This window comes from Rhipicephalus sanguineus, chromosome 2 (assembly GCF_013339695.2).
Source record: "Rhipicephalus sanguineus isolate Rsan-2018 chromosome 2, BIME_Rsan_1.4, whole genome shotgun sequence".
Taxonomy (NCBI): Eukaryota; Metazoa; Arthropoda; class Arachnida; order Ixodida; family Ixodidae; genus Rhipicephalus; species Rhipicephalus sanguineus.
The window spans coordinates 23,539,238-23,564,245 of record NC_051177.1 but is presented as its reverse complement, the minus strand read 5'-3'; the positions used below and the strand labels follow the sequence as shown (position 1 = coordinate 23,564,245).

The 25,008-nt window shown below is 51.4% G+C and overlaps 1 protein-coding gene across 1 annotated transcript in view; it reads left to right on the top strand.

Annotated features, from left to right (window-relative positions):
- LOC119382530 (cadherin-related tumor suppressor-like) overlaps nucleotides 1-25,008 on the top strand; it is a 130,501-nt gene that overhangs the window by 28,834 nt on the left and 76,659 nt on the right. Inside the window, 3 exon segments of the mRNA XM_049412155.1 lie at nucleotides 10,206-11,528; nucleotides 14,106-14,486; nucleotides 15,452-16,669. Of these exon segments, the coding sequence (XP_049268112.1) occupies nucleotides 10,206-11,528; nucleotides 14,106-14,486; nucleotides 15,452-16,669 (2,922 nt within the window).

Sequence of the window (25,008 nt, the reverse complement as noted above, 5' to 3'; positions counted from 1 at the left end):
GTCGAGTACTTTGAGAGCGCTTCGAGCAGACGGTGTCCCCATGTCCAATAATATCCCTCGGATGGCGTCCATGAGAGAACGAAGCATAGAAATGACTTGTCGATCTCCTCTAGGTGCGTCACCAGCGCTCGGTGAAGACTCTTGAGTGGGCGCGATCTTCTGAGGCTCCACGGCAAGGGGACGGCAAGGAAGTACCGGCCATTCCTCTGCAGATAGATTCCTCTCCGCAGTCTTCCTTGAGCTGATCGGTCCTTTTACGGCTTGACTGAGTGGTTCTGTGCTAGAGGGAGCTTGCGCCTTCTTTGAGGTCGAACGATGCCGCCGTCGCCGGTGCCGACGCCGTACTGTTTCGGCAGCCTCCCTGTGGGTCGAATTGTCTCTGGCCATTTGCTTAAGCACCACGCGCTCCTTCTTGATTTGAGGGCAGTCTTTTGACGAGGCAGCATGTGATCCATTACAGTTGCCGCATTTAAGAATCGTGGAACGGCAGGTCTCTTCCGAGTGAGGTTCTGCGCACCGAGGGCACATTAGCGAGTTCGGGCACACACCCTTGACGTGTCCTAGCTTAAAGCACTGGTGACACTGAAGTGGCTTCTGTACGAACGGCCGAACGGGGTGTCGGAAATGTCCGACTTTGACATGGGATGGCGTACAATCTCCTTTGAAGACCAGTTTTACACAGCGCGTCTTCCCAAGACGGCGCACTTGTGTGATGACAATACCCTCATTCGCCGGTTTAATAAGGGTAGGCAAGTCTGCTTCGGGAATCGCGATGTCTATGTCGTATATCACACCGGCTATGGATGCATTGTCCATCGGTATAAAGGAACGCACTTTGATGCCGCCTAGCTCAGTGACTTGTTGAAGTGGTCCGAGAGCATTCACGTGAAATACGTCTATAGCGAGTATATTTTTCCGTGTATTTATTCTGACGTCCTTGATCTCATTAGGCACCACACGTTCCAGAAAAGCGGATAGTGCTTGCCTGTTCAGCAGTCGCAAGTTTCCTGAGGACTCTTCCGGCACGAAGATGATGACGTGCGGCCAACGCTCAAGCCTTGACTTCATAGTCGCCGTACTCGCGGGAGTGGGCGAGGTTGCGTTGACGACCTTCCTCTTCGCCCTCTTACTCCGGACGGGGATGAAATCGTCATCAGATGAGTCGTCTCCCGAAGCTGAGTACAGCTCTGTGTCCTCGGTGTCACTGGGGGAGTTTCCTCTTTTCCTCGCTGTGGACGGCCGAGATGACTTCTGGCCAGGAGGTCCTCTGGAATGCTCCGCGTCCATGGCCGCAAGACGGGGAGCCGAGGCAACAAGACCGAAAATTTCACCGAAGAATTCAGAGCACAAAGAGAAGCGTTTGGATAGCAACACACTTCGTCGTCGTCCCGCCCCTAAAATTTTCTTATAAACACACATGCACACACACACGCACACATCGCAAAAATATTTATCCTGCACTAACACAAGCAATAATCGTACTGTACACATGGGACAGTTCGTAGAATATCGGCTCAGTGTGACGAATTCCCATTCATGTGTTGCATTTATGTTTCATGTTTTAATCTTTGGTTGCGCTCACTGTTCATGTGTACGTGGAACGTCTTAAAGGGACACTGACACGAATATTCGACGCTGATTTTACTCTGCCATGTTAATCTCCTGTATACAAAGACGGCCCTGCGCAAGTGTGAAGCTCGGTAATTGCTGATAAGACATCTTATTTTGACATTAAGGTCCATTTTTCGCATGGCGCACCTATGACGTCAACACTATAGGGTGACGTCAGGCTACAGTGTCAATTCTGGTTACTTCAAGCACCCGAATGGCACGTTGTGACGACGTCAGGCACCAAAACATTCACAATGGCCGCTTGCGCGTCACAGACGGAGCCAGGAACGGAGCGGCGTGGAAACATCACGATATCTTGCGCCAGCACCTGACGACAAGTTCATACCGGGTTGTGACGTCAGCGTACAGTAGGAACCGAAACTAGCTTTTAGAAACATACTATAATGACTTTTTCAGGGTGAACTCACGCTTATGCTAGTGTCTTGAGCAGGGTGTCGGAACGGAACGAAAACCGAAAACGAAAAACGAAAAAAAACGATATTTTTGACCGGAACGAAAACGTAACCGAAACTTTATATATTATTTCGTTTCGGAGTGAAACCGAAATTTTTTCAATCGTTTTTCGGTTCACGAGAAAACTTCGCAACCCGGAGCAACTCAGCTCGTCCAGTGTGAGCATATCTCAGGGTACAGTATTAGCGCGTACCTCAGGCAGGAATTCCAAAGAAAAGATATGTTGAAATAGTGCGAAAAACGAAAACAGTGGCAACCAGATATGGTTATATTAACGCATGTGGACTTTTGCGCGCCTGTCACGCAGGCCAAAATGGAGAGGGCATTGTCGGCGCTGAAGTTTGTTACAGCGAAAGCTGTTATGAGATCACAACAGCTGATTTTGGCGCCATAGTTGTCCGCCGCCGCCGGTGTCCGTGACCGCTATCGCGTGAAAAAAGAAAAACATTGATGAGATACGAATTTTTAGGATCGGATGGGATTTTAACCCGCGCCTTCTGCGTGGCAGTCGGGTCTTCCACCACAGTGCCACGCTGGTGCTTGTAACTCCTTCGCAAAAATACTCGATACAGGCGTCATGTCGGGCAAGGAATCGTGTTAACATACGTAATATAGCGTGACAGAAGAGTAAAATAACAACCAGTCATCACACAATGGTAATAGCGCAAAGTGTGGTTTAATGCTTCCCACCAGTCTTGCGGAGTTGCCACTCCAGAATTGGAATGACCCCGAAATCATTCCACATTTTCGCGACCCCGGAATGGAATGGGGACAACACTTGGAGAAATGGAATGAGAATGGAATTAAGCGCCTTCTGCACGGAATGGAATGGGAATGGAATTACGTTCTTTTCCGAAAATTGAGCACGTTTTCGTCTACCTGCTGTTTTTCAAACTTCAAACATTAGTAAGTCAGAGCCTCGAATTTAACAATAAAGCAGTATTTTTTAAATGGCTTGGCTGATTACAAGCACGGTACATTTATAAGCAACCCGCCTCCTACAAACCGAGGCATAAGTTAGTGTACAAACAAATGCATTATCGCAGCAGATACTGAAGGGAGAAGCAAACTACCCCGGCGCGTTGGTTTGCATTGATACGTCCCCCCCCCCCCCCCCGAAAGTGGCGAATACTCTGGCACAAGGTGGCCTAGCGGTGCATTGTTCCAACTAGTACCAGCAGATCTAGAGGGTTTTAGATCTAGAAGTGCTCAGCCATAATTCTTCATCATCATCAGCCACAGCACAAAGTGCGCATGCCTTATGTATGTGTAGCGGGTACCACGATTTTCCGAAAAATGACGAAAAATTTCATAGTGGGAACTTCGCTACTTCAGAAAAATTACGATTATTCATCGCGTAATGGGTAGCTTGCATGTGTACTTGTATTAGTTGCCCCAAGAGACTTTACAACGGGCTCTACGAAGACCGCTCTTCCAGTTTTCCCTGTGACTGTGCTGCGTGTTCCGCGCAGGCCTGGTGATCCTTTTATCAGAACAGCGGTCTCGGACATCAGAGAATACACTCAATGACGTGCTGCTTCTGAGATCGTGCTTGACACAAAGCATTGAGCCCACTAAAAGAAAGTCGTATTTGTCTTTTGCGAAAACAAATACTATGACTGAAATTAATGCTGGTTTTTGCTAGTGTGTAAGAATTCGTGGTACAGTTACTTCCCGCTCTTCAGCAGAACGTGTTTTACCCTTGTCCCGCTTTCCTAAGAGGAGGGCAAGTAACTACATCACAAATCCAATGTTTTTTTATGATTACCTGAACTTCAAAATTTTGAATTAAAAAAAAAAACGTTACGAACCGTTACGGAACATTTTTTTCTCGTTCCGGAACAGAAACGAAACGGAACTTTTTGCGATGGAACGAAACTAAAACCGAAACGAAAAACATTTCGTTCCGACACCCTGGCCTTGAGGGCTTGTGGCCTTTCGTTTGACGCAAAAAAAGAACTAAAACTAAAAATGTTCGTGTCAGTACCCCTTTAACGGTGTCGTGCGGAAATCATAATTATAATTCATAATTAGAAATCATAATTACGGCATTGTATGCCGATGTCCTTGAGCGCATAAGCGCGCATGAATACGTCGGGACCTCAGTCACGCAGTGCGTTCGCGCACCCACTGATAATCTACCAATACGCGTGCCAGAGCGAGGCAGAGCAACTTATGGCGCGTGAGCACCGCATAGATCCACTTATACTACAGTGCGGCTTACACGCCACGTTACGGTAGATAATTTGCTCTCATTGTGGGACTCTCGCCGCCGGCATCACGCAGACCGGTCCTTCAGCTGGTGAGGAGTCGAAGAGCGCCGCGCTCCTTGCGCTGCGCGGTGTCGTATATAAGGCGATGTTGCTTAGAACGACACTCAAAAGACGAATTATTTCTTTCGTATAGGTAAATATGCCCTTCCACAACAGCAAGAACCACGCGAGAGAGAAGCTTGGTAAGCGAGAAAAAGCGCTAAATACAAAATACAGGTGTCGACGCCACCATGAAGTTCCCCCACCAACTCGCCACGACGTCATAGATTGTCAGCAGTATCAGTAAATAGACTACAGAGTATAGTAATTCTTGGGACGTATATTGCATGCGAAAACTACGATATGATTATGAGGCACGCCGTCGTGTAGGGCTCTGGATAATTTTGACCAGCTGGGATTCTTAAACGTACACTGACATCGCCCAGTATCCATGGCCTCTAGCACTTCGCGTCCATCGAAATGAGACCTCCACGGCCGGGTCGGACCCGCGTCTTTCGGGTGAGCAGCCGAGCACCGTAACCACCAGCGAACCGCGGCGGCTGCCAGTAAATATGAACTACGTTGTCTTCTTAGAAAGCGAGATACTTAGCATGGAAAGCTTCGGGATATTTTATTGTGGCAAAAAAAAAAAAAACCGATAACGACTATAAGATTTGTGACGTTCATGAGCTGGGATTTCGGCACGAAATCCAAAATAGAGCTTTGCACCGTCATTTTCTCCTCTATAGTTCGAACCTATGATCGCGAAACTATAACGACCAACATAGTCTTCAAAGCAAAAGTTATCAGTCCAAATTGATTTTGTTGTGCAAAGAAAACTTGAAAACCACCTGCGGAAACCATTCCGCCACCTTGGGTGCATGTTTCCGCAGAAGTGATTTGCAATAAAACTGATTTAGTGTTCTACTTTAGTGTCACTTTAAAACCTGATCGGTTGCATAAAGGCCTAATCATTACAGGCCTACCATATAAAGACGGCCCATAAATAACGGTTTAGTGCGCCGAAGAAAGGAACATAACCTTTTGTCCGTATAAACTATTTCCCAGATTAAACAGATAAGATGTTTGTCTTTAGGGCTTTCCTAGCTATGTGTGAAAGTTTTTCCATTCAGGATGATATCAGACGTTGGGCCGAAACCACAAAGCTCCCACGGTATCACATGACATCGAAAAATTAAGGCTCTATTATTGCTACAAGTGATCTTGGCCATGTGGCAGACCAACTTCAATAGAGATGCGTCCAGTATGAGGACGGGTGGGCAACTCACTTTTATGCGAACTTCTTGCAAGCCTTGCTTCTCTGAATTCTTACGAGTTGTTATGTAGCACACTCTATATTTACTTTCCTCCTACTAAATTTTTTTTTTTCATCTCCTTATTTCTTTAGATACGGCTGGCATTGTACTTCTTTCGGGGTTCATTTGTCCAACCTCCCAATTCCGTTCTTTTTCCAATCTCGGTTGCAGTACATACGTTTTCAAAACTAATCAGAATACTGTAAACTAAATGCGGGAAGCCGATTTCTGTCATCTTCTGTGTTTTGTGCCACAAGCGGCTTGTCGATGCCACCCGCGACGTGCAGGACTTCACCTCACGAGGCCTCGCGACAACGACCCTATACACGGACGGTTCTGGTGTGAAAGAGCATTCAAAGTGGATATGCTTCTGGGCCGAAAAAGGCGACTGTACCAGGCGCGAGCATCTTGGCGTCGTTTCACTGGCTGATTCTCGCCTCCTGTGCACACGGCGCGGTGCCACACGGCGCTGATCTGTGTCTCCTCGCTTCTGGCCAAAGCCCGCATGCACGTATTTGCCGCTGCACCTCCAGGATGTTTACCCAACCAAGCCAGGCGCGCCGTAGCGTGTTTGCAGGCCTATAGCATGACTTGGAAGGCCTCTCTGGCCGCCACCGAGAGGATTGAATTTCGAGCGCACGTGCTCCTCCTCACTCCCACCCAAACCAAAGATGCCTGTCTGGCGTGGCCTTTTCAAGTACACCTTCGACTCTAGCCAACAGGACTCGCTCACACGGCAATGCCGTGACGGAGCAGATGTTTGGACACCCTGAAGCCTTGGCGGCTGGCTCGTTCCCTCCAGACGTCCGAGGACGTCTAGCCGCTTCCGTCGCTGTTTTGCTATTGTTCGCGTTCGCGGTCTTATCTTCCTCATGTATAAATACAACTGCTCTCTCCACGTCGTCTTCGAACCGTGAGAGCGAGGCTATAACTTCGCGAAGGGCGACACGCAGACAGACGCCCGCTGCAAATCTTGCGCGAGCAACAAACGCCACGGTTAAGTCATTCGAGAGCAGTTTGGATCCAGACCAGTTTTTCAGGACCAGCTGTGCGCGACGCGCTCGTTCTGCTTCTCTGCTTGACGGCCGACAGTAAAACGTGCGCAGACGCGACAAGGGGGAGCAGCACGCGCACGTCCTTTAGCATATGTTATCATGCTCAATGGTTAACCAACCTGCCACCGTGCCTCGTAACTGCTTGTTCAGACGATCAGGTCAAAAAGTGACCGAATACTCGAATAACGCGCGTGCAATCGCTCGAAGAAGGAAGGCGCCACTATTCACATTCCGTCGCACTGTTTTGTTACATGCGCCATCCTGTTAACTAAAATCTCACGTATAACGAACTGCCGGTCGTTTGGCTGTGTGTGGTCGTCGAGTTGGGCGGACGCCGGCCTTCTCGTTGGTCTTCATCTCGGCTGATCCTCTTTTTCTCATCTTTTATTCCTTTACCCCCTTGCCTGTGCGCTGCTGTTGAAGTGTCTGCCACGAGAGACGCAGTTACGGTGGTGCACTTCTCTCTTCTTTTCCCTCATTCCTAACGACCAGTTCTCCAACTATGGGAGGAATACGTTGGCAAGTAGGCTGCTCGAGCGACAAAACGAAGGCAATGTCTTCGATATCAGGTGATTAGATCCTGGGTCTCCTCACCGCCTTCTGGGGCGCCGGGTGCATGACTGCGAGTTGTACTACATGGTCACTCGTCTGCGTGAAGCGTACTCCTGTTCTTTTCACTCGTCGTTTCTCCAGGACCTCTGTGCCCTTCTCTCCCCGGTCCTTTAGCGTTCTTAGCAACCATACAGTATGTGTTTGCGCGTTGAGCCCCGTGCATCCTTCGCAGCGCACCTTCTACGTGAGGTTGGCTGCGCTACGAAATGGCTACGCCACGGTAATGAAGCAGAGGCACATCGTATGCATGCGGACGCGATGGATGCGATATTAGCACGGTTGTTTTGGTTTCAGAGCAAATAAGTACGCCGGATATATGTAGAGATGGGAAAACATTCACGGATGAATGGAGAGGCTCGTTCCACGGCAGGCAAGGGGCTACATCGATACTTATTACACTTCGAGATCCATGTAACTATGCTTGAACAGAGCAGAGGCAAACGGAAAGAAAATGCGGTATGAAAACGGTTCCGCTAGATGTGTACGTATATTCACAGACAGTGTATACCGACAGCTAAAAGGCAGTGATACAACCTCAATGTGCACGTGCCATCGCAGCGTGTATTGTTCCAGGATAAATTAAAAGTTTTACACAGTCTGTCCTAACACAATGTTTTCTTTTAAAGTCAGTTTCGAAGCGTTTGACCAAAATTTCACGATAAATGAATCAGTATGCGCGTTTCCTTGCGGAAGGGATGATCAAACTCGGAATGGAGGTGGTGGGATTCATTCAATTCACATCCTGTGTATGCTGAACGAATGAAAAGCACGTATCTCAGTCAGCGGTTCTGGACAAATGTGAAGATGCGAAGGGTCAAATTTATGCAGCGCCGCGAAAATTCTCCGACGCACAACAGAACGCTCAGTTAGCGGGAAGGCCGCGAAGGTATACGAAGAGCTACCAAAATAAAACAAGCAGAGAGAAAGAAAAGACACCGTGCACTTCGTCATCAACCAACTTCCTGGGCGCATTCTTTTCGCTCACGCAGTTGCGATACCCTTCGACCCCCTTTCTTATTTTTTTTTTTTCGTCCAGTCGTTCCCTAAAACATGCATGCCCGCAATTTCCTGAGCGAAGGAGCGAGGGAAAAAAATAAAGAACAGAACCGCGGAAGGTTAGAAATCACCCACGCGCGTTTCCTAAACACGTGTTCGGAGTTACGTGCATAGATAGGAGTGCACGAGAGGGGGGAGGTCTAGAGACATCCTTTTAGGCGGGAGCGCCGGTCGCGGCGGTGGCGGCAATGCGTGTTTAGGCAATCATGAGATCGCTTTGCATCGGCAATGTCGTGACCAGCTCGGACCACGCAACCAGCCGGGCAGGCAGGCTCTCTCTTGCCGCCTGCTAGCAGCGGCGGCGGCGGCAAACCTGGGTTTACCGGTGAGTCCCTCCACGAGGAGAGTGGCGAGGCACGAGACATGCCGTCTCTGATGAACACCTGTCACTCATCGGCGCGCGGCGGTCGCGGCAGTGGTGGTAGTCGCCACGCCGGCGCCGCGCTGCGCGCCCGAGCGAAACCTGCGAGCGTAGTAATTGTATGTGCGCGCGTAATGCGTGTACTGTACGCGTGCTCATAAGAAGCGAGGCTCTTGTTTGGTTCTTTCTCAGTTCTCCAGGAGAGGGCGCCGACACTCGCTGCGCGGGTACGAAGGGTGCGCGCGCAGTATGCACACGAACACTCTGCGTGCGTATGCATGCGTTGTTCTTCATTTGTCCGACGTTTATTAAGTGCACGCGCTTGTACTCGTGCTTGTGGGTGCATGTGTGTTTTAACTGTCGTACGCGTGTGAGCGTACGTGCAGGTAGGTATCTTTGCAAATGAGGACAAGAGGGAGAGAAAGTGTGTGTGTGCGTGTGTTGATTATTCCGAGAATACTTTCAGTGTCCGCCCGCGCTGCTCGTACTACGACTCTGCGGCAATGTATACCATTAGGGAGTGTCATTTGAACTGATTCCAGGTCGTTCTATAGCTCGCACAGGCGGTGATCGTTCGTGGTAATATGTCTCGCACGCCGTAACTGCAGCATATATATATATATATATATATATATATATATATATATATATATATATATATATATATATATATATATATATATATATATATATATATATATATATATACTGTTGTGGAGTTTTTCCTCGTTCCGGTTTCCCAAACGGGTCCGTCCATCGTCGCTGATGACAGGTCTATACCACAGCGAGAGCAAAGAAATGCAAAATGGGCGTCCGAGCAAGTAAGTGATTGAAGGGCCGTCAAGGAAAGGCCGAAAGAAAACGTATGGCCTCGTTTCGACTTCATATGGCTTACCGATGTATAATTTCCGTGCGCGCCTCTCCGTACATGTAACACATAATGTAAGATTCAGCGCTCGCTCATGCTGCGATTCACTCGCTGCGTACGGTCTACATGAATTTGGTAATGCACGCGAATCCCCGCAAACACACTCTCGTTAGGAGACGCCGAGAGAATAAGTCACATAATTTCTTCGCTTCACATAATTTCTTCGGCGTATAATTATTTATTATCGATGTCATGCGTGAGCTTCAGTGGATATGTTACTTCTTCGTACAGTGCCAGCGCCACATACGCGTCAGCGCATTTACTGATCTTTTCCATCTTTCCTTCCTTCTCTCTCTCATCTTTCCACTCCCCTTTCCCATTCCCCCAGCGCAGGGTAGCCAACCGGACAGGTGTCTGGTTCACCTCCCTGCCTTCTCTCTTTTGTTTTCTTCCTTCAATGTGCCTTTCGTTAGTTTTTCTTTTTTCGCGGCGCTGTGTGCACTCATGTGTTGGCGGCTGCCAACACGTGCGACTCTAAGAGTGTATTTGCACTGGTGCCAAAGAAAGATCATTCGCCTAAAGTTACGTCATACGACGCAGGTGGCGGCTCGGCATCCCAACAGCCACGACAGCGAGGGCCAGGACACGGCGCTCGTGGTGGTCTTCGTACGGGAGGCCGGTCGCGCAGCGCCACTGCGCTTCCGGGCTCCGGCCGAGGGTTACAGCTTCTCCATCGACGAGGACGGTGCCCAACCGAGCCTGGGACGAGAGCTGGGCCGCCTGTCTCTGGAGCGCTCGGACCAGGTGGACCGCGCCCGGTTCTCCATTGTAGACGGAGATCCTCAAGGCTGGTTCCGTCTGGACCCGCTCACCGGTGTCCTCAGCACGGCCGCGCCCCTGGACCGAGAGCGGTGCCAGCAACTCTCCCTGGGAGTTGTCGCCAACACACTCTCGTTCTTTGCCCGCACCAGCATCACAGTTACGCTGCGCGACGTAAACGACAACGCGCCGAGGTTCGCTCAACCTCTGGTGCGCCTCGGCGTGCCCGAGAGCTGGCCACCAGGACTGGAACTGTACGTGCCCGATGCGAGTGACGCTGACGATGGGGTGAATGCCGAGCTAGAGTACGCGCTGGCATCTGGGCCCGCGGGCCTGTTTGCCGTGGAGCACAGCAGCGGCATGCTGCGTCTCCTACAGCCCGTCAGACTGCAGGCCGGCAAGGAGTTCGCCCTCGAGATTACGGTCAGCGACAGGGGCCAGCCTCGGCTCACGTCGCGTCAGAAGCTCGTGGTGACCGTGAAGGACGTGAACGACCACACACCGACGTTCGAGCGGCCCTCGTACGAGACTTCGCTGTTAGAGCTGACCAGCGTCAACGAGCGGTTCTTCACGCTGCGTGCCTGGGACGCCGACCAGGGCGATAATGGACGCGTCTCGTACGAGATCTCGGAAGGTAACGACGAAGGCCGCTTTGGAGTGTTCCCTGACGGTACCGTGTACGTGAAGAAGGCGTTGGACCGCGAGTGGCGCGACCTGTACGCTCTCACGGTGGTGGCCCGCGACCACGGCGAACCGCCGCGCTCGTCCGCCGTCTCGCTGCTCGTGCACGTGCTAGACGAGAACGACAACGCGCCGGCGTTCGACAACTCCACCTTCATCTTCTCGCTGGCCGAGAACGAGCCTCCGGACACCCACGTTGGCAAGCTGACCGCAGAGGACGGCGACAGGGGCCGCAACGCCGAACTGAGCTTCTCGCTGGCGTCCAACGAGAACGACTTCGTCGTGGATCCGCGTACTGGCTTCGTGCGCTCCCTGCGCTACTTCGACCGCGAGAAACTGCTCGCGCTGACAGGCCACGATTCCATCACTATGGATGCCGTTGTGCTCGACTCCGGCATCACCAGGCTGCGAGGCGAAGCCAAGGTGAGTGTTCAGTGGGTGTTGGCCGGAATACTCCAGCTGGCGTCCTTGTTTCCCGTAATGGTTGTGTCATGGTGCGTGCCGTAAACCTAGTTATGTAAACATTTTGAGCAATGTGTCAGAAACTGATTCATGGTGGTCACCATATAACTTGGGAAATATCTCTCCGCGAATAACTTCCACGTATTATTGCATATCTATTAATCTTATGCAGTGAATGCGGCTGCATTTTGAGATACAAAGATTACAAGCCGAGCTATCGCATCGACTACCTTGCCAACGATTACTCGTTTATGCAAGGCTGACTAAAAAATCAAGCGCTCCGTGAATTCATCATAACTGAACCGTGCTGGTGCATGGTCTGAGTATACAGTCAGCGTTGCGCAAAATCACACATAGTATGATCGCACTTCACCTTTTTCCGCGGGACAAAGACATCACCGCAAACCACCACGGCGGCGGCGGCTGAAAGAAGGAAACGAAAAAGGCCCATCTTGCACAGGACGGTCGACCATATGCGCGCTGCTCCATTCGAGTGCGATGAAGTTTGGTGGAGGGGGAGGAGGATGTGCGCGAAGAGAATGGCGGGCTGCAGCCGCGCCTTCTTTGTTGAGGACGAAGCGCCGGCGACGGTTCATGGACCGACCGACGGCGCTCCTATCTCGCTTATTCCACAGAAGGGGCAGGACACCGTCCCACTGCGGCGGTCGTGACGAGCGCGCGCACTCGCGTCAACGCCCGTTCCAAATTGTCTTGTGCACGGGATTGCGGCGGCAAACAGACGCGCTGCACTGTCGGCACCGTGGACGATTCCGGCCGGCTGCGTCTCCGCGCTGCCACAGTTGCCGAGCTCTATTGCGCGCGGCCACGGCTTTCGTGCGCCTAGCCGCAGTCAGATATAGCCGCACGCGGGGTCGTACACACACGCAGAGCACCGCGCAGCTATGGGCCAACTCCCCTCGACCCGGCCCTTCCTCTAATGATACCCTTTCAGGGAGCATGATAGGCAGAAACCGGAGAAAAGAAATATCAAGCCCGGGAATCATACACGCAGGAGAAAATTGGCAGGTCCAGTGCTGTCACTCGCTGTTCATGATCTCAAAGAAAGTAAAGTAAAAAGTAAAGGAAGTAAATAGGATGTTATCTAATAGCGTTCTCCCTGGTTGCTTTGTGTTCCCTAAACAGCCACTTCGGTACGCATCCGTGGCGATTTCCGCCCTGCCATGCATCTGGTTATTCATGTTCCTTTGATTTTGCATAGCTGCACCGCTGTGTATTCCTTAGCTGAGCGTGTCACGCACTCGCTTTTCCTTTGATGCTTGGCTGCGCTAATGGGCTTGTGTATAGCGACTCGGTGGAATATGTTTCCTGTCACGTAGGTACAAGACTTGTCCCACAGCGCTGTGGTGTAAGTAAAGACCGCACGACAACCGCGACGACGACACCCAAAATAGGCACGCCTGTGACAGGGCTCATGTATGACCTCGTGAGGGTCTTGGGTGGTCTTTTCTGCAGCTTTCTCGCCACTGTTCTTTCGCTGTCTTCAGTATAAGCGTCGCGGTGGGGCCTTCCTTGTCAGACGCGTCTTGCGAGTCCCTCATTGTCTGTATATCCTTGGGTTATTATTATTTTTGCTTATTTGTGCGAAATAAGGAGCCGGTTAGCGTGCACACTGAGAATTCGCTTGCTCGTATATTGCGGTGCGCACGGATATGGTTGTCGTCTCTGCTGTTAGACCACGCACTCCTTAACAAAAGCATTGCGTGTTCATTAAAGGAACGATTGTTCCGGGCCTTAGCGTCGCACGCTAAGCGCCGAAAATAGTCGGACGCAACGCAATAGATCCATTCAATTTCCGGATCACAAGGACCTTGAGTGGTCGTGATGGGAAATGTCCTAGAAACTTTCTTCCTGTGCTTTGGTGAAGCCTCGTTGCATTTTGTTTCCGATCAGACATATACCTCGTTTTTGCCCCTTATTCTAAGTCGTTTCGTGCGGACTATACGATGGAAGCAAAGCAATCGTAGCACTAAGGTATGGACTATAAGACACACACAGCTGCTCAAAAGAATAAGAATAAAGGCCCTGAATCTGGTTAGTCTGTGTCTCTCTACGTCACTATATACACACAACGCGTTCTTTCTAACGCCCGGCGGTTTGCGCACCCCAACGCTTGGGGTTACGCTAACCTGTTGTGCATTGCTGTAGAATTAAGATGCGGCGAGTTTTTCAACCGTGCGTGGCCTTTGCGTCACTGTTCATACGATAAAGAAATTTAGTGTGTCCTTAGCTCAGGTTGCCTATGTAGCTTCAGTGTCTATGAAACAGTAAGAGCGACATGGCGAGTGTGCGTTCATAGTGTTCCTGGATGAGCCTGTTTTGTTTACATAGTGAAGAGTGACGTGTGTGTGTGTGTGTGTGTGTGTGTGTGTGTGTGTTGTATAGCTGTTGGCTTACGCTTTGTTTTTCGCTCAACTCTGACCTGCTTGAATAGGCTGGCGAGAGAATTATGTTCAGTGCCTCGTCTCTGTACATTGTGTGATCGCGGGGCCCTCGCACCCCGGTCCTGATTTTTCGCAGGTGGTGGTGCACATCACGGATGTGAACGACAACGCGCCGGTGTTCTCGCGGCCCAGCTACCGTGCCAGCGTGTCGGAGGCGGCCGCCCCGGGCACCACGGTGGCCCGCGTGAGCGCGACAGACGCTGACGAAGGTCGCAACGGCGAGCTGCTGTACGCCATCGCGTCGGGCAACGAGGCTGGCGCGTTCGCCATCGACGAGGACTCGGGCCAACTGAGCCTGGCGTCGACACTGGACCGCGAGTCGGCCGGAGCCTACACGCTCATGGTCATCGCCAGGGACACCGGCGCCGAGCTGCAGCACACGGCCACAGCCACCGTGCTCGTGCAGGTCATCGACGAGAACGACAATGCGCCGGAGTTTGCGCCGCGAGCCCTCAGAGTGAGAACCTACGTGCACTGTTCAAACAGTTCCCTTATTAATCTCTGCATTTAAGCAGAAGCGTGGATGCTCTTGCTTAAAGGGACACGAAAGAGAAAAACGGCTTTTCACTTCTACTGCGAGAAGTAAGCGAGAAAATGCGCGCAAAAAAGAAAAAAAAAGAGAAGAAAATACAGCTGGAGTTCCCGCACTAGCTCGACGTGACGTCACATTGACGTTCACGTGCTGACGTTCCGGCGCGAAATTCAAACATGAAACCTTGACGTTCATCTCCTTCTTTCGTAAATAACCTATCATCGTGAAATTAATGGCAATAGACTCGGCTGGAAAAACTGTTTAGGTCTAGCAGGACGTGCTTAGTCTCTCACGTAGGGACCGACAGGGAATAAATGATCTGTCTATAAAGTCATTGAATGTTTCCCTTTAGCAGTAGCGAAGCCCAATTTCCTTTTTTTTTGGGGGGGGGGGGTTATCATGCTTTATGTATGTTCGTGCGTGCGTTTGTATGTGTGCACATATATATACACATGCAAAATCGAAAAATTTCGGGGGGTTTGAAACCCCCCGAAACACCAAAGGGGTGTTCCTTTAATAGTTTAGCGAAATTATCTTCCATGAGCCGATGACTGCATCTGTCTGTCTGATTGGTTCGTAGCTTAATTGGAAGCTTCTAGAACTTTCGACGAGTAGCCGTCAAATACAAGATATGGCGTTTTTTATTCTCCTTTTGCTCACATTGGAAATCTGCAAAATTGGCGCACTTTTCACTTAAGAAGCGCACTTGATTTTCATCTTTCTGTTATCCCGGGATCTTGTACGCTGATACCACACGCCTCATCAATGTAAAATTACACTCCGCATAAATGAAAACTTGCAAACCTCCAACCTTTCAATCTGAATCATTTCAGGATACATAAATTATTGGCTGTCACAATGTCTCAAATGTGCCTTTGTTTTTCGCACAGGCGGATGTACCGGAGACCACTCCAATCGGTTACGAGTTGCACCGGTTCTCAGCGACCGACCGCGACTTGGGCCTCAATGGAGAAGTGTCCTTTTCCATCGCCTCGGGCAACGTGAAGGAGGCATTCAAAGTGGATAGTGTTACGGGCGCGCTTTTCTTGGACCGACCCCTGGACTTCGAGCAGCAGAGCGTCTACCAACTGAACGTGACCGCCAGCGATGGGGGCTCGCCGCGCCAAGCGGTGTCCGTGGGCTTCACCGTGCGCGTGCTCGACGTGAATGACAACCCGCCGCAGTTCGCCAACGTTGCCGTCGTCCGTCAGATCGAAGAAGGCCTGCCCCTGCACACGCCCGTCGTTACGGTCACCGCCGTGGACCGCGATGCCGGCGCCAATGGCAAGCTGACGTACGCCATCACGTCGCAGGAGCCGCCTGGCGCCCACTTCAACGTGCGCCAGGACTCCGGCGTGGTCTTCACGGCAGCCGAGATCGACCGTGAGTTCAGTGACACGTTCCGGCTCACGTTGACGGCCACCGACCAGGGCAGCCCTAGCCTCTCGTCCCACAAAACGGTCACCATAATCGTTGAGGACGTTAACGACAACGCGCCGACCTTCGTATCGGTTGACGCCGGCATCCTGCCCGAGGACTCCGAGAAGGGCTACGTCGTCATGAAGCTAGAGGCCGTGGACGCGGACGCAAACGCCAACGGTCAGGTCACTTACGAACTGGTCGATGGCGACAAGAGCCTCTTCGCCATCGACCGCAGCACGGGCGAACTGTCCCTGCTACGCGCCGTGACCCGACCCGCTGTGTCCTACTCGCTAGCCGTCCAGGCGTCGGACCAGGCGGTGCCGTCGCAGCGCAAGTCCTCGCGCGTTCACTTGACCGTGCTCGGCGCCAACAAGCGTTCGCAGCCGTTGCCCGCCTTCTCGGCGCCTCACTACTCGGCCACTGTTCCCGAGAACCAGCCGGCAGGCACCAGCGTGCTTTCGGTGCGAGCGCAGGGGACGCCGCAAGGCCGCGTGCAGTACTTCCTTACCTCCGTGCGTGCGGCGGCCTCCGGAGCGCTGGCAGGCCGCCGATTCACCGTGCATCACGACTCTGGACTTGTGACCGCGGCCGCGCCACTGGACAGGGAGGCCGGCAGCGACGTCTTTCAGCTGGAACTGCTCGCCGTAGACGCGTCAGCCAAAGTGCCCAGGACTGCCAAGGCTTCGGTGAGTGAACAGGACGTCTTTAACTAAAGAAAGAGCCAGTGGTCGACAAGAATTACACCGAGCGCCGTGCCTCCCGCAAAAGCCGTATAAAACCGTGTTTATACGTTCATTCTTGAAAAGCGGAAGCACGTGTACTATTCCAGAATGCGCGGCTTTCGCGTGTGGACGTTGTCGCAATCATGTTTACTCGTCCAGCGGGATTTCTTTCTTTCTTTCTTTCTTTCTTTCTTTCTTTCTTTCTTTCTTTCTTTCTTTCTTTCTTTCTTTCTTTCTTTCTTTCTTTCTTTCTTTCTATAACGGTTTACCATTCAGAACTGAGAGGTGCGACGCAAGGAAGAGGACGAATATATTCAGGCCGTGTTTATCATGACATACCTGTTACTCGCAGCTAACTTTCTAGATGACGACGATTGGTGGTGATGAAACAGCGCTAAGAGACGAGGGCGGAAGGGGCACACACACGAGCGCTTGTCTTCGTCTCTTAGCGCTGTTTCATCGGCATGCTTCCAAACCAACTAGCCCACCGACAAGCACTGACGATTGCTGTTTACATCGCATTATATACGTGGCGCTTTTCTTCATTGCGAAGAAAGAAATACGCGTTCTATTTTCATTAAAGGCGAGGCTGTCAATTAAGGCACAGTGGGTTATATATGCCAGCTTCGCTAAGCGGTTGTGTACGTGCTCTTGTAGCTTACGTTCTTGTAGTGGCAAGTATTCTTCACTAGCTGATCGTGCGCGCACATGAATGTTAAGGGGCATTCGGCAAACTGAGTTCTCTTATTGAAGGTCAATGGACTGCCGTCTACATATGTTGTCGATGAAGGCGTATACGAAGGAGGAAACGCGAACAGTTTTGGCCAAAGTCTGCTTTCGGCTGCGAGGCGCACTTTCCGTTTGCAGCAAACGCTGTTATTTCGTAGGCGAGTAGGAGGGGATGGGACAGGGAGTGGTTTCAGTTCATCCGGTTTCATGGACACGTATGACAGCGTGAGAACTTCGGTAAGAGAGGAGCGGCGGTTTAAATGTTGAGTTTGTACCATTAACAGGCCCCGCCTCTCTTGTCAATAGCGATACAACCGGTCTACGTATACAAGGATACCGGTATCATGAAGACGTCAAAGGAATTCCTTTCGCATTGAAGCATCTATGAGATTATGTTGACTATCTTATGGACGAAAGCGGTCCTCTTCTTGCTCGCGCACTCCTTCTGTAGGCGTTAGTCGGGTCTCAACTTCCTATATCCGTTCATCTGCATCGACTCTCCAGTAGACATACAGAACGAACTCGGCGTATGGTCTCGGCCTGTACAATGAGCCCCGAACCGTGGGCCTGCGGTACCGCAACACCTGTGACCCAGTTTCAGCACACGCCGGTCTATTTTCTAGTAAGCGACGTTGCTACGAGGAAAGAATGCAACTAAGTGATAGATGAGTGAGTCCAATTAATGCATATAGGTCATCCATGCTGTGCCCGGCATTTACAGTTCGTTCGTGGAGCGCGCACACGCTCGTGCTATAGCTATCATTCTTGTTATAGCTTTCTGTATAGATAAGTTTCTTGTTATGCATGTCCCCATTCTACGCCATAACAGCGAAGGTGTTACTTCCTCGCTGCCTTGATTAAACGCCTGATAGTGCAAGCCAATGTCCATAGTCACTGCATACTCATTCCTTAACATGTTTAAGGCAAGTCTTTTTCTATTTGCTGTTGGCGGTCGAGACGCTTGGCTTCTCCGCATGACCGATTGCTCCGATAAGCATCTTGTGTAGATACAGATCTAAGAAGAAAATGGACACGCAAGAACTGTTCATTCTGACAGCCATTCTCCACTTTTCTCAGACTCCCCGCGGTATAATTGTCCGGCCGCTCTTGTTCCAATCCTTTTCGTAAAACTGCTCGCTTACGCGTATAGAGCTCAACGTTTTCGCTTAACACAGATAACGCAGCTGAGATACGCCCGAAACATGACAAATGATTACGTATGTACGGGCCCATCTCACCCTCGCAATTCGCTATCGCTTGAAACTAGAATCCGTGGTAAAGCTTTGCATAATCTGCGAACCACCGTGCCGTTTACTTGTGCTATGTATAAATTATCCAGCTTTGCTCTCGAAGCCTCGATTCTTGTATGCGGCGTTGCTGGCAGGTGCGAGACTAATTGCATCTCATACTTACAGCGCGTAGCGACAACTGGGACTGCGCAAAGCAACGGTGGCGCGTATTCCTGGACGCCCGACCGCCGGAGGAGCCGTGCCGCCACGCACGGGTCCCCTCGTGCACGCCTTCCTCCCACGGTTGGTGTGACAGTCGCGCTGAATGCGGGGGCCCCCACTGCGCGCCCATAAACACAACTTAGCCGAGCCGTCAGCCGCAGGCTTCGAGCCCGAGCGCGGGCCGCAGATTTATTGGCCGCTGAAGACGTTTACCGAGAGGCATAAAAAGGGAGAGGAGGCCGGAGGGACCTTCGCTTTTTAAAGGCTTCCTCTGCAAGGGACGCAGACGCCGCTTTGTTGTTATTAGCGATTCTGCTGCTGAGAGAAGACCGTGCACACCTGCGGCGCAGGCAGCCTCAATCGCGTCCTTTGTCGCGCACACAATGCACGGCCTCTGCGTTTTGTTTCCCCCAGCTCCTCCTCTCGTTCTTCTTCCACTGGTGAGGTATGCAGGTGCGATGCACGGTCGCGCGATCGAACACTGCCAGTGTAGTTTGGTGCAGCGCGCAGAACCAGTGAAGCAAGTCGAAGAGGTGGAACAGGTCTCGTTTTATGCCATTCGAGATGTTCGCTGTTATAATCAACAGAGAAGTATACATTCCTAAGCGTTGTCCTCCGCACGTCATACACATTCCGTATCTGGAACCAGTATGTCTTTATTGCCATCGATATTGAGAAGCTTGCGCATGATCACACAACTACGAAAAAAAAAAACGTGACCTTGAGGAAGGTGTGTCATGGTGGTCGGGTAGACACAGGTCACTGTCCAGGAAATTGCAAAGAAAATCTGCGGATCAAACAACCGGCATAATCGTCGAAATCCGCGACTTCGAATCCGAATTGGCTCAAAGTTTCGTGGTATTCTTGCTGTTGCTAAAACCAGAACACTCTTCTCCTTATGCCGCTATTTTTATTCTTTCTTTATGCTTTTAGTTTCATGAATCGCTTTTGCCGCATCCGATCAGGCGCCATGCAGTCCAAGAAGTGGAATCCGAAACCGCACAATTTCCTCTGAGGTTTCGCTTGGCGCTGTGTATTTCTGGCTCTTTCTCTTCTTTGTCCCTGTGTGAGTGCGCTGCTATTCAATCGCGAAGTTCACGCAACCAGCCCAAGTTTCAGTCTTGTTACAATTCTTTTGGACAACGCTGCCATCCCAAGGATACTCCCGCGCACGGATCATCAAGCTTCGGTTGCGCTGCGCGATATTACATCGGAGCCGCCTGTCGTTCCACGCCGTAGCTCTAGGCTCGCTCCACCGCAGTGGCGGCGCTAGCAGAGCTGCGAGCAGTTCAAGACTTCGGTGGCTAGCGCCGGAGACAACAGCGCCGTGCTGCTGTTGCTGCCGCCTTCGGCGTCGTCGTATTTCTGCAGCTGCTTCGACGTCTGCAGTGTGTATGCAGCATACTGGTTTTCTCCGCCGCCTTGTTCTCTTCTCTTGCTCGAATGCCTTCGTCCGCTGTGAGTGTGAGTGAGTGAACAACTGTGAAAGCGTCTCCCCCTCGGAACCTTTCATTTGCTTCCTTCTTTTCCATGCATGCGCCTCGAGTTCCGCGCTGCCTGGAATTTGGTGTCAGGCCTCTGGAGGGCGTCGCCGCTTTATTTGCTCTTGTTGCTGGCGGCGCTTCGTTCATTCCTTGCCTGAGAACTTCTTTCCTAAGAAAGGAAAATGTAGGCACGAAAGGAGTTGAAACGCGACTATGCAAAAAAAGTTAACCAATCGGTTCCAGTCTTTCACTCAGCACTTCAGTCAGGCTGCTTCTTTTTTGTCCAATAAGGGTGCTCCGAAGTTCTAGAAAGCATACGCCAGAGAGAGGGCGAAGTGACCGTCGCGTAAGCACGAGCGAAAGAGAGAGAGAGAGACCCATCACAGTCGTAAGTGTCGTAAGCTCCACTGATCCGCCTTTTGTGTCACCTCAAAAGTGAAAGTCGATATCAACAGAGAGAGAAGGAATACAAGAAAGGCAGGAGGTTAACTTTACTATGTCCAGTTTGCTACCCATACACACGGGGAGGGGAATAATGGAGTGAGATAGATAGAGAAAAAACAATCAGTGCACACATTTCACAACGCAAATGAAATGTAATGTGTCAAACGTAATGTACTTGCTATAAGCTACTTTCAGTTGTTTAAACATTGTCCCGTAAGTTCTACGCGTCTGCTTCGTGCAGATTACCGTCGACAGCCACCACCGCGTGCGCCCCCTTGTCAACGGGCGCATCGACCTTTTCGGTGTGTACAGCGCGCTCTCGTGCCTTTCGTCGCGCCATAGCTGTCTCGCTACTTTCAGCACACCGTGCATCCATGCTTGCTTGCCCTAGAGCGCGATTAAGGAAGACAACGGGTTATCTCTGCCGGCAAGCTTCTATACACTCGTCCGCGCCAGCCCTTGCCGTGCGCGGCAAAATTTATTGAGCCGACCGCGCCCCCTGTAATCACGCGCAGCTGGTTAAGGGGCACTAATCTGCATACATAGTCGTCGGGGTGCTCCGGCGGTGGAAAGCGTCCCCGCTCAAATAATAGTGCACCGGGCGGCGGCATTCCGCACACTGCATACCTCGTCGCGGCAGCATGCCGTATACACCGAGCTGCTTCCGCGGCGAGATTACGTGCATGCGCTCGGCCGTATCTTATAAATGCCACGCCAATCGTCCCGTTTCTTCCCGGGACGTTGCAACCTATCACGCGACTGTCGCATTACAGCGGAAGCGCTTGCGGCGCCATCGCGATTCGACCCTCGTGTGATTAGGCCTCCGCTCGACTATCTCCCATTAAGAAAGCTCCCTTTCCCCGCATCGTCTTCTCCCCGTTCGTCCGCCCGTAGTTAAACACAAACCGGGACGTTAAAGTGAAACCTGATTCGAGCGAGATTTTATGTACTAACCTCCGCGCTCGTAACCTTTCCGGTATATTTTAAAGCGCGTTCTCTACAACTTGTCGAGTCGAGAACTTTGGAAGAACTAAAAGCGATGTTCCGCCGGCATCTCTAGAGGCACTTGCTAACATTGGCGTTCGCAAGTACGCCTGTAGCAATTTCGAGAGAAAGGAGGGGGGGGGACTCCCTGAAATTTTTGCATTTTGTATGTATATATAATATCCCCACACAAGCACACGAGCGCACATAGGTAAAGGGGGCTCGTACCCTACCCGAAATGAATTTCTCGCTATACACGCCCTTGTTCGCTAACGCTGACGATGAGAGCTGTCCCACACAACGAAACCGCTAACGATGCATCGCATGACACTATATAGAGAGTCCGGTGTCTTTTGTTCGGAGCGCACCGCATAATAGTATGACAATGGCCAGTGCCGGGTAAGCAACCAACCGACCGTGTCGAGCCACTGAGAGTAAAATGACTGTAACTCGTTCGAAAAATGGCTATTCATCTGGTGACTTCCTCCCAAACCGTTCGGCGCACGGCATAACAGCTTTCGCATCGCTCCTCCAAGCGGGTGTTATATTAAGATGCGGCGATGCGTTCCTGTATGCTATATAACCCTCTGGTTAATGCTCTTTTACACTGCACGTTTTACAGTTTGGTGCGCTATAGTTCCGATCATATACGTCCCGTGCGAGCTATGCACAGTGTGTGCGTTCGAAGAGCGCCGGCTTTGTTGAGGATTGTAGGAGCCGCTGGCCGGGAACGGATGAAAGGAACAAACGGGGGCTTGACCGCGTGGACTGACACGCATCATCCTTCCAATCTCGACCATCTATCTTCCCCGTCCCGAAGCCCCTGGTGAGTGAACGGAGGAGGGCCACGTACGGTCACGTTCGTCGCAGTTACGGAGATTAACGATTGGTCAGCCGAGGGGGCTTTTTTGTTACGTGCCGCGTGCTTGTCACCGAAAACGCCCGGTTAATGCCGGGGTTCTCTGCCGGAAGAAGAACGCGCCGAAGCGGGTTCGGGGCACAGCCAACGGGTGGGCGTACTTCGTCGTCGACGATCGGAGCCGCCCGGAAACCGAACACCTTCGCGAACCGACCCGGCTGCAGTGCACGACCAGACGCAGAGAAGTTGGGCGAAAAAAAAAAAAAAAGTGCACGGTATAACGGCTCAGGTCGCTGCCTTCTCCCAAAAGATGCCTCCCCCTTCCCAGCCTGGCTTCAATTACCGGGTGGAAAAAACGACGGAAGCAGGCCGAGCAATGCGACCGAAAGCGCGATGCAGGCGCGCCTCTCACTTTCCGCGTGCTCCTATGCGGAATATTTTGCCCTAGAGTTACTGTATATGCTTATACAGTAACTCTATTTTGCCCCCTCTCACAGCGCCCTCCGCCGTACACGCACAACCTCCACTAACCACGGGCGAGAGTTCGCCTTTTTGCAGTCTGACAGGAATGAATTATGTCCAGGCGAAAAAGAACAAACTCACGGAGTGCCTTATGTATTTCCCTAGAACTACTCGAAGGCGAAAACCATCTTCCTCTTTCTGCACCCAATGTGGTTTTGCAGTGCCTCCGGGATCGGTCCACCGTTGTTTGGCTAAGCGTCGAAGTCATCCTGTGACGTCAGGTTATGTGACGTCACAAATTTTGGCGACATGTGAAGTTATCACGTGATGGTGATTTCTTGCGTCACTCGTGTTGACGCCGACAGTCACTTTCGCGTTTGATGAGACATCTAAGGCTTTCGCCTTAAATAACACCGCTTCGAGAAGTCGTACAAAGGTACAAAACGACGCCGCTCGATCGAACAAGGCGAACACCACGCGTCGCCATGCTGCAAAATAGCAGGACGACCGTAACGAAATCACTGCTCTAGAATGTGACTTAAAATTCTTTGCTGCTTAGCGCCAGGTATTTCACGTCTGATTCGTGTGACCTTATGAGGGCGAGGACACTAGAACGACAACCGGTTGGACGGAACTAATTCGAAGTATAGCCTATTATGAAGCCGTAGCCGGCAAAATTGTTAACTTGAATTATGAGCTGCAACAACGTTATGAATTGATCACTCGAGATGCAATCACGAAATGCTATAGGTACACGGGAGCATTATTCCCAATAAGTAGGGCTATTTTTAACCATCACAGCCACCGAGAGGCCGTGTTGTAACCTTGTCGCTTAGTCGGGCTGTGACCAACCATACTGAGCGGGGGCCTTGATCTCGCAGAAAGCAGGTTTTGTTCATTATTTCTTTTTTACAGTTATGAAGCGGTATCTTTCATTGTTTACCTAAGGACCATCTGTAAGTGCCGCTTGACAGCCATGTAACGCCAAAGAAGGAAACGTCACTTCGTTCGCGGGCGATGTCTGACCTTCGGGGTTGACTTGACAGTCGGAGGAAGCAACAAAAAAAAAATGCACGAAGCGTCCAAAATGCAGGCGGGTCCGGGAACATGCAAGGCTGGCGCGGAGGGGGGGCACCGGACATCTTCGGTTGACGAGCTGGCTGAGCTCGGTGGCTTCTTCTTGCGCGTTATCTTGAGCCGTCGAGCAAGGCGCACGTCGCTTTGTGCGCTGTTGTCCCCTCAGTCGCATGTCTCCTTCGAACGAACGAACGACGCGAGTGACACACACCCCTGAAAGAATGAAAGAGTACAAGAGAAAGAAGGGAGGGTCTGATCCGAGAGGGCAAGGAGGTGGGGGTCCGCGAGACACGCGTGAAATTGGTTTCCGACGCCGCGTAGCCGGTCGCCGAAACCGTGCTGCTTCACGCGCCTCCTGCGCGGCAGTGTACTGCGTATTCTCTGCAAGGAAATAAAGAAAAAGAAAGTGCATGGCCCGCCTGCTGCTTGCTGCTGGAGGGTCCTCCTTTGACAAGAAGGAATCGCAGAGCCTTCCCTTTCGCTCTTCTAATTTTACTTTTTTTTCCCGTCTTCTGCTTTTCGGTCTTGTCGCTCCTGCTACCCGACGTCGTCAATAAACTACCCCGGGAGACGCTTAGTTGTGCAGTTGTGCCTTCAGTTGCCGACCCTCTGCACTCCCCCTCTCAGTGCCGCCTCGGTTGCCTCCTCCTTCCAATTGGGAGGCTGTCCTCCTCATCTATCTATTCTGGAAAAGTTGGTCCCTTCCTGCTGCTGCCTGTTGATGGAGGCGGCCAGCAGCCAGGCGAGTACGAAGGTGAGGGGAATGCGAGGAGGAAGAAAAGCGCGAAAGCGGCTTCGTTCACTGAATCGGCC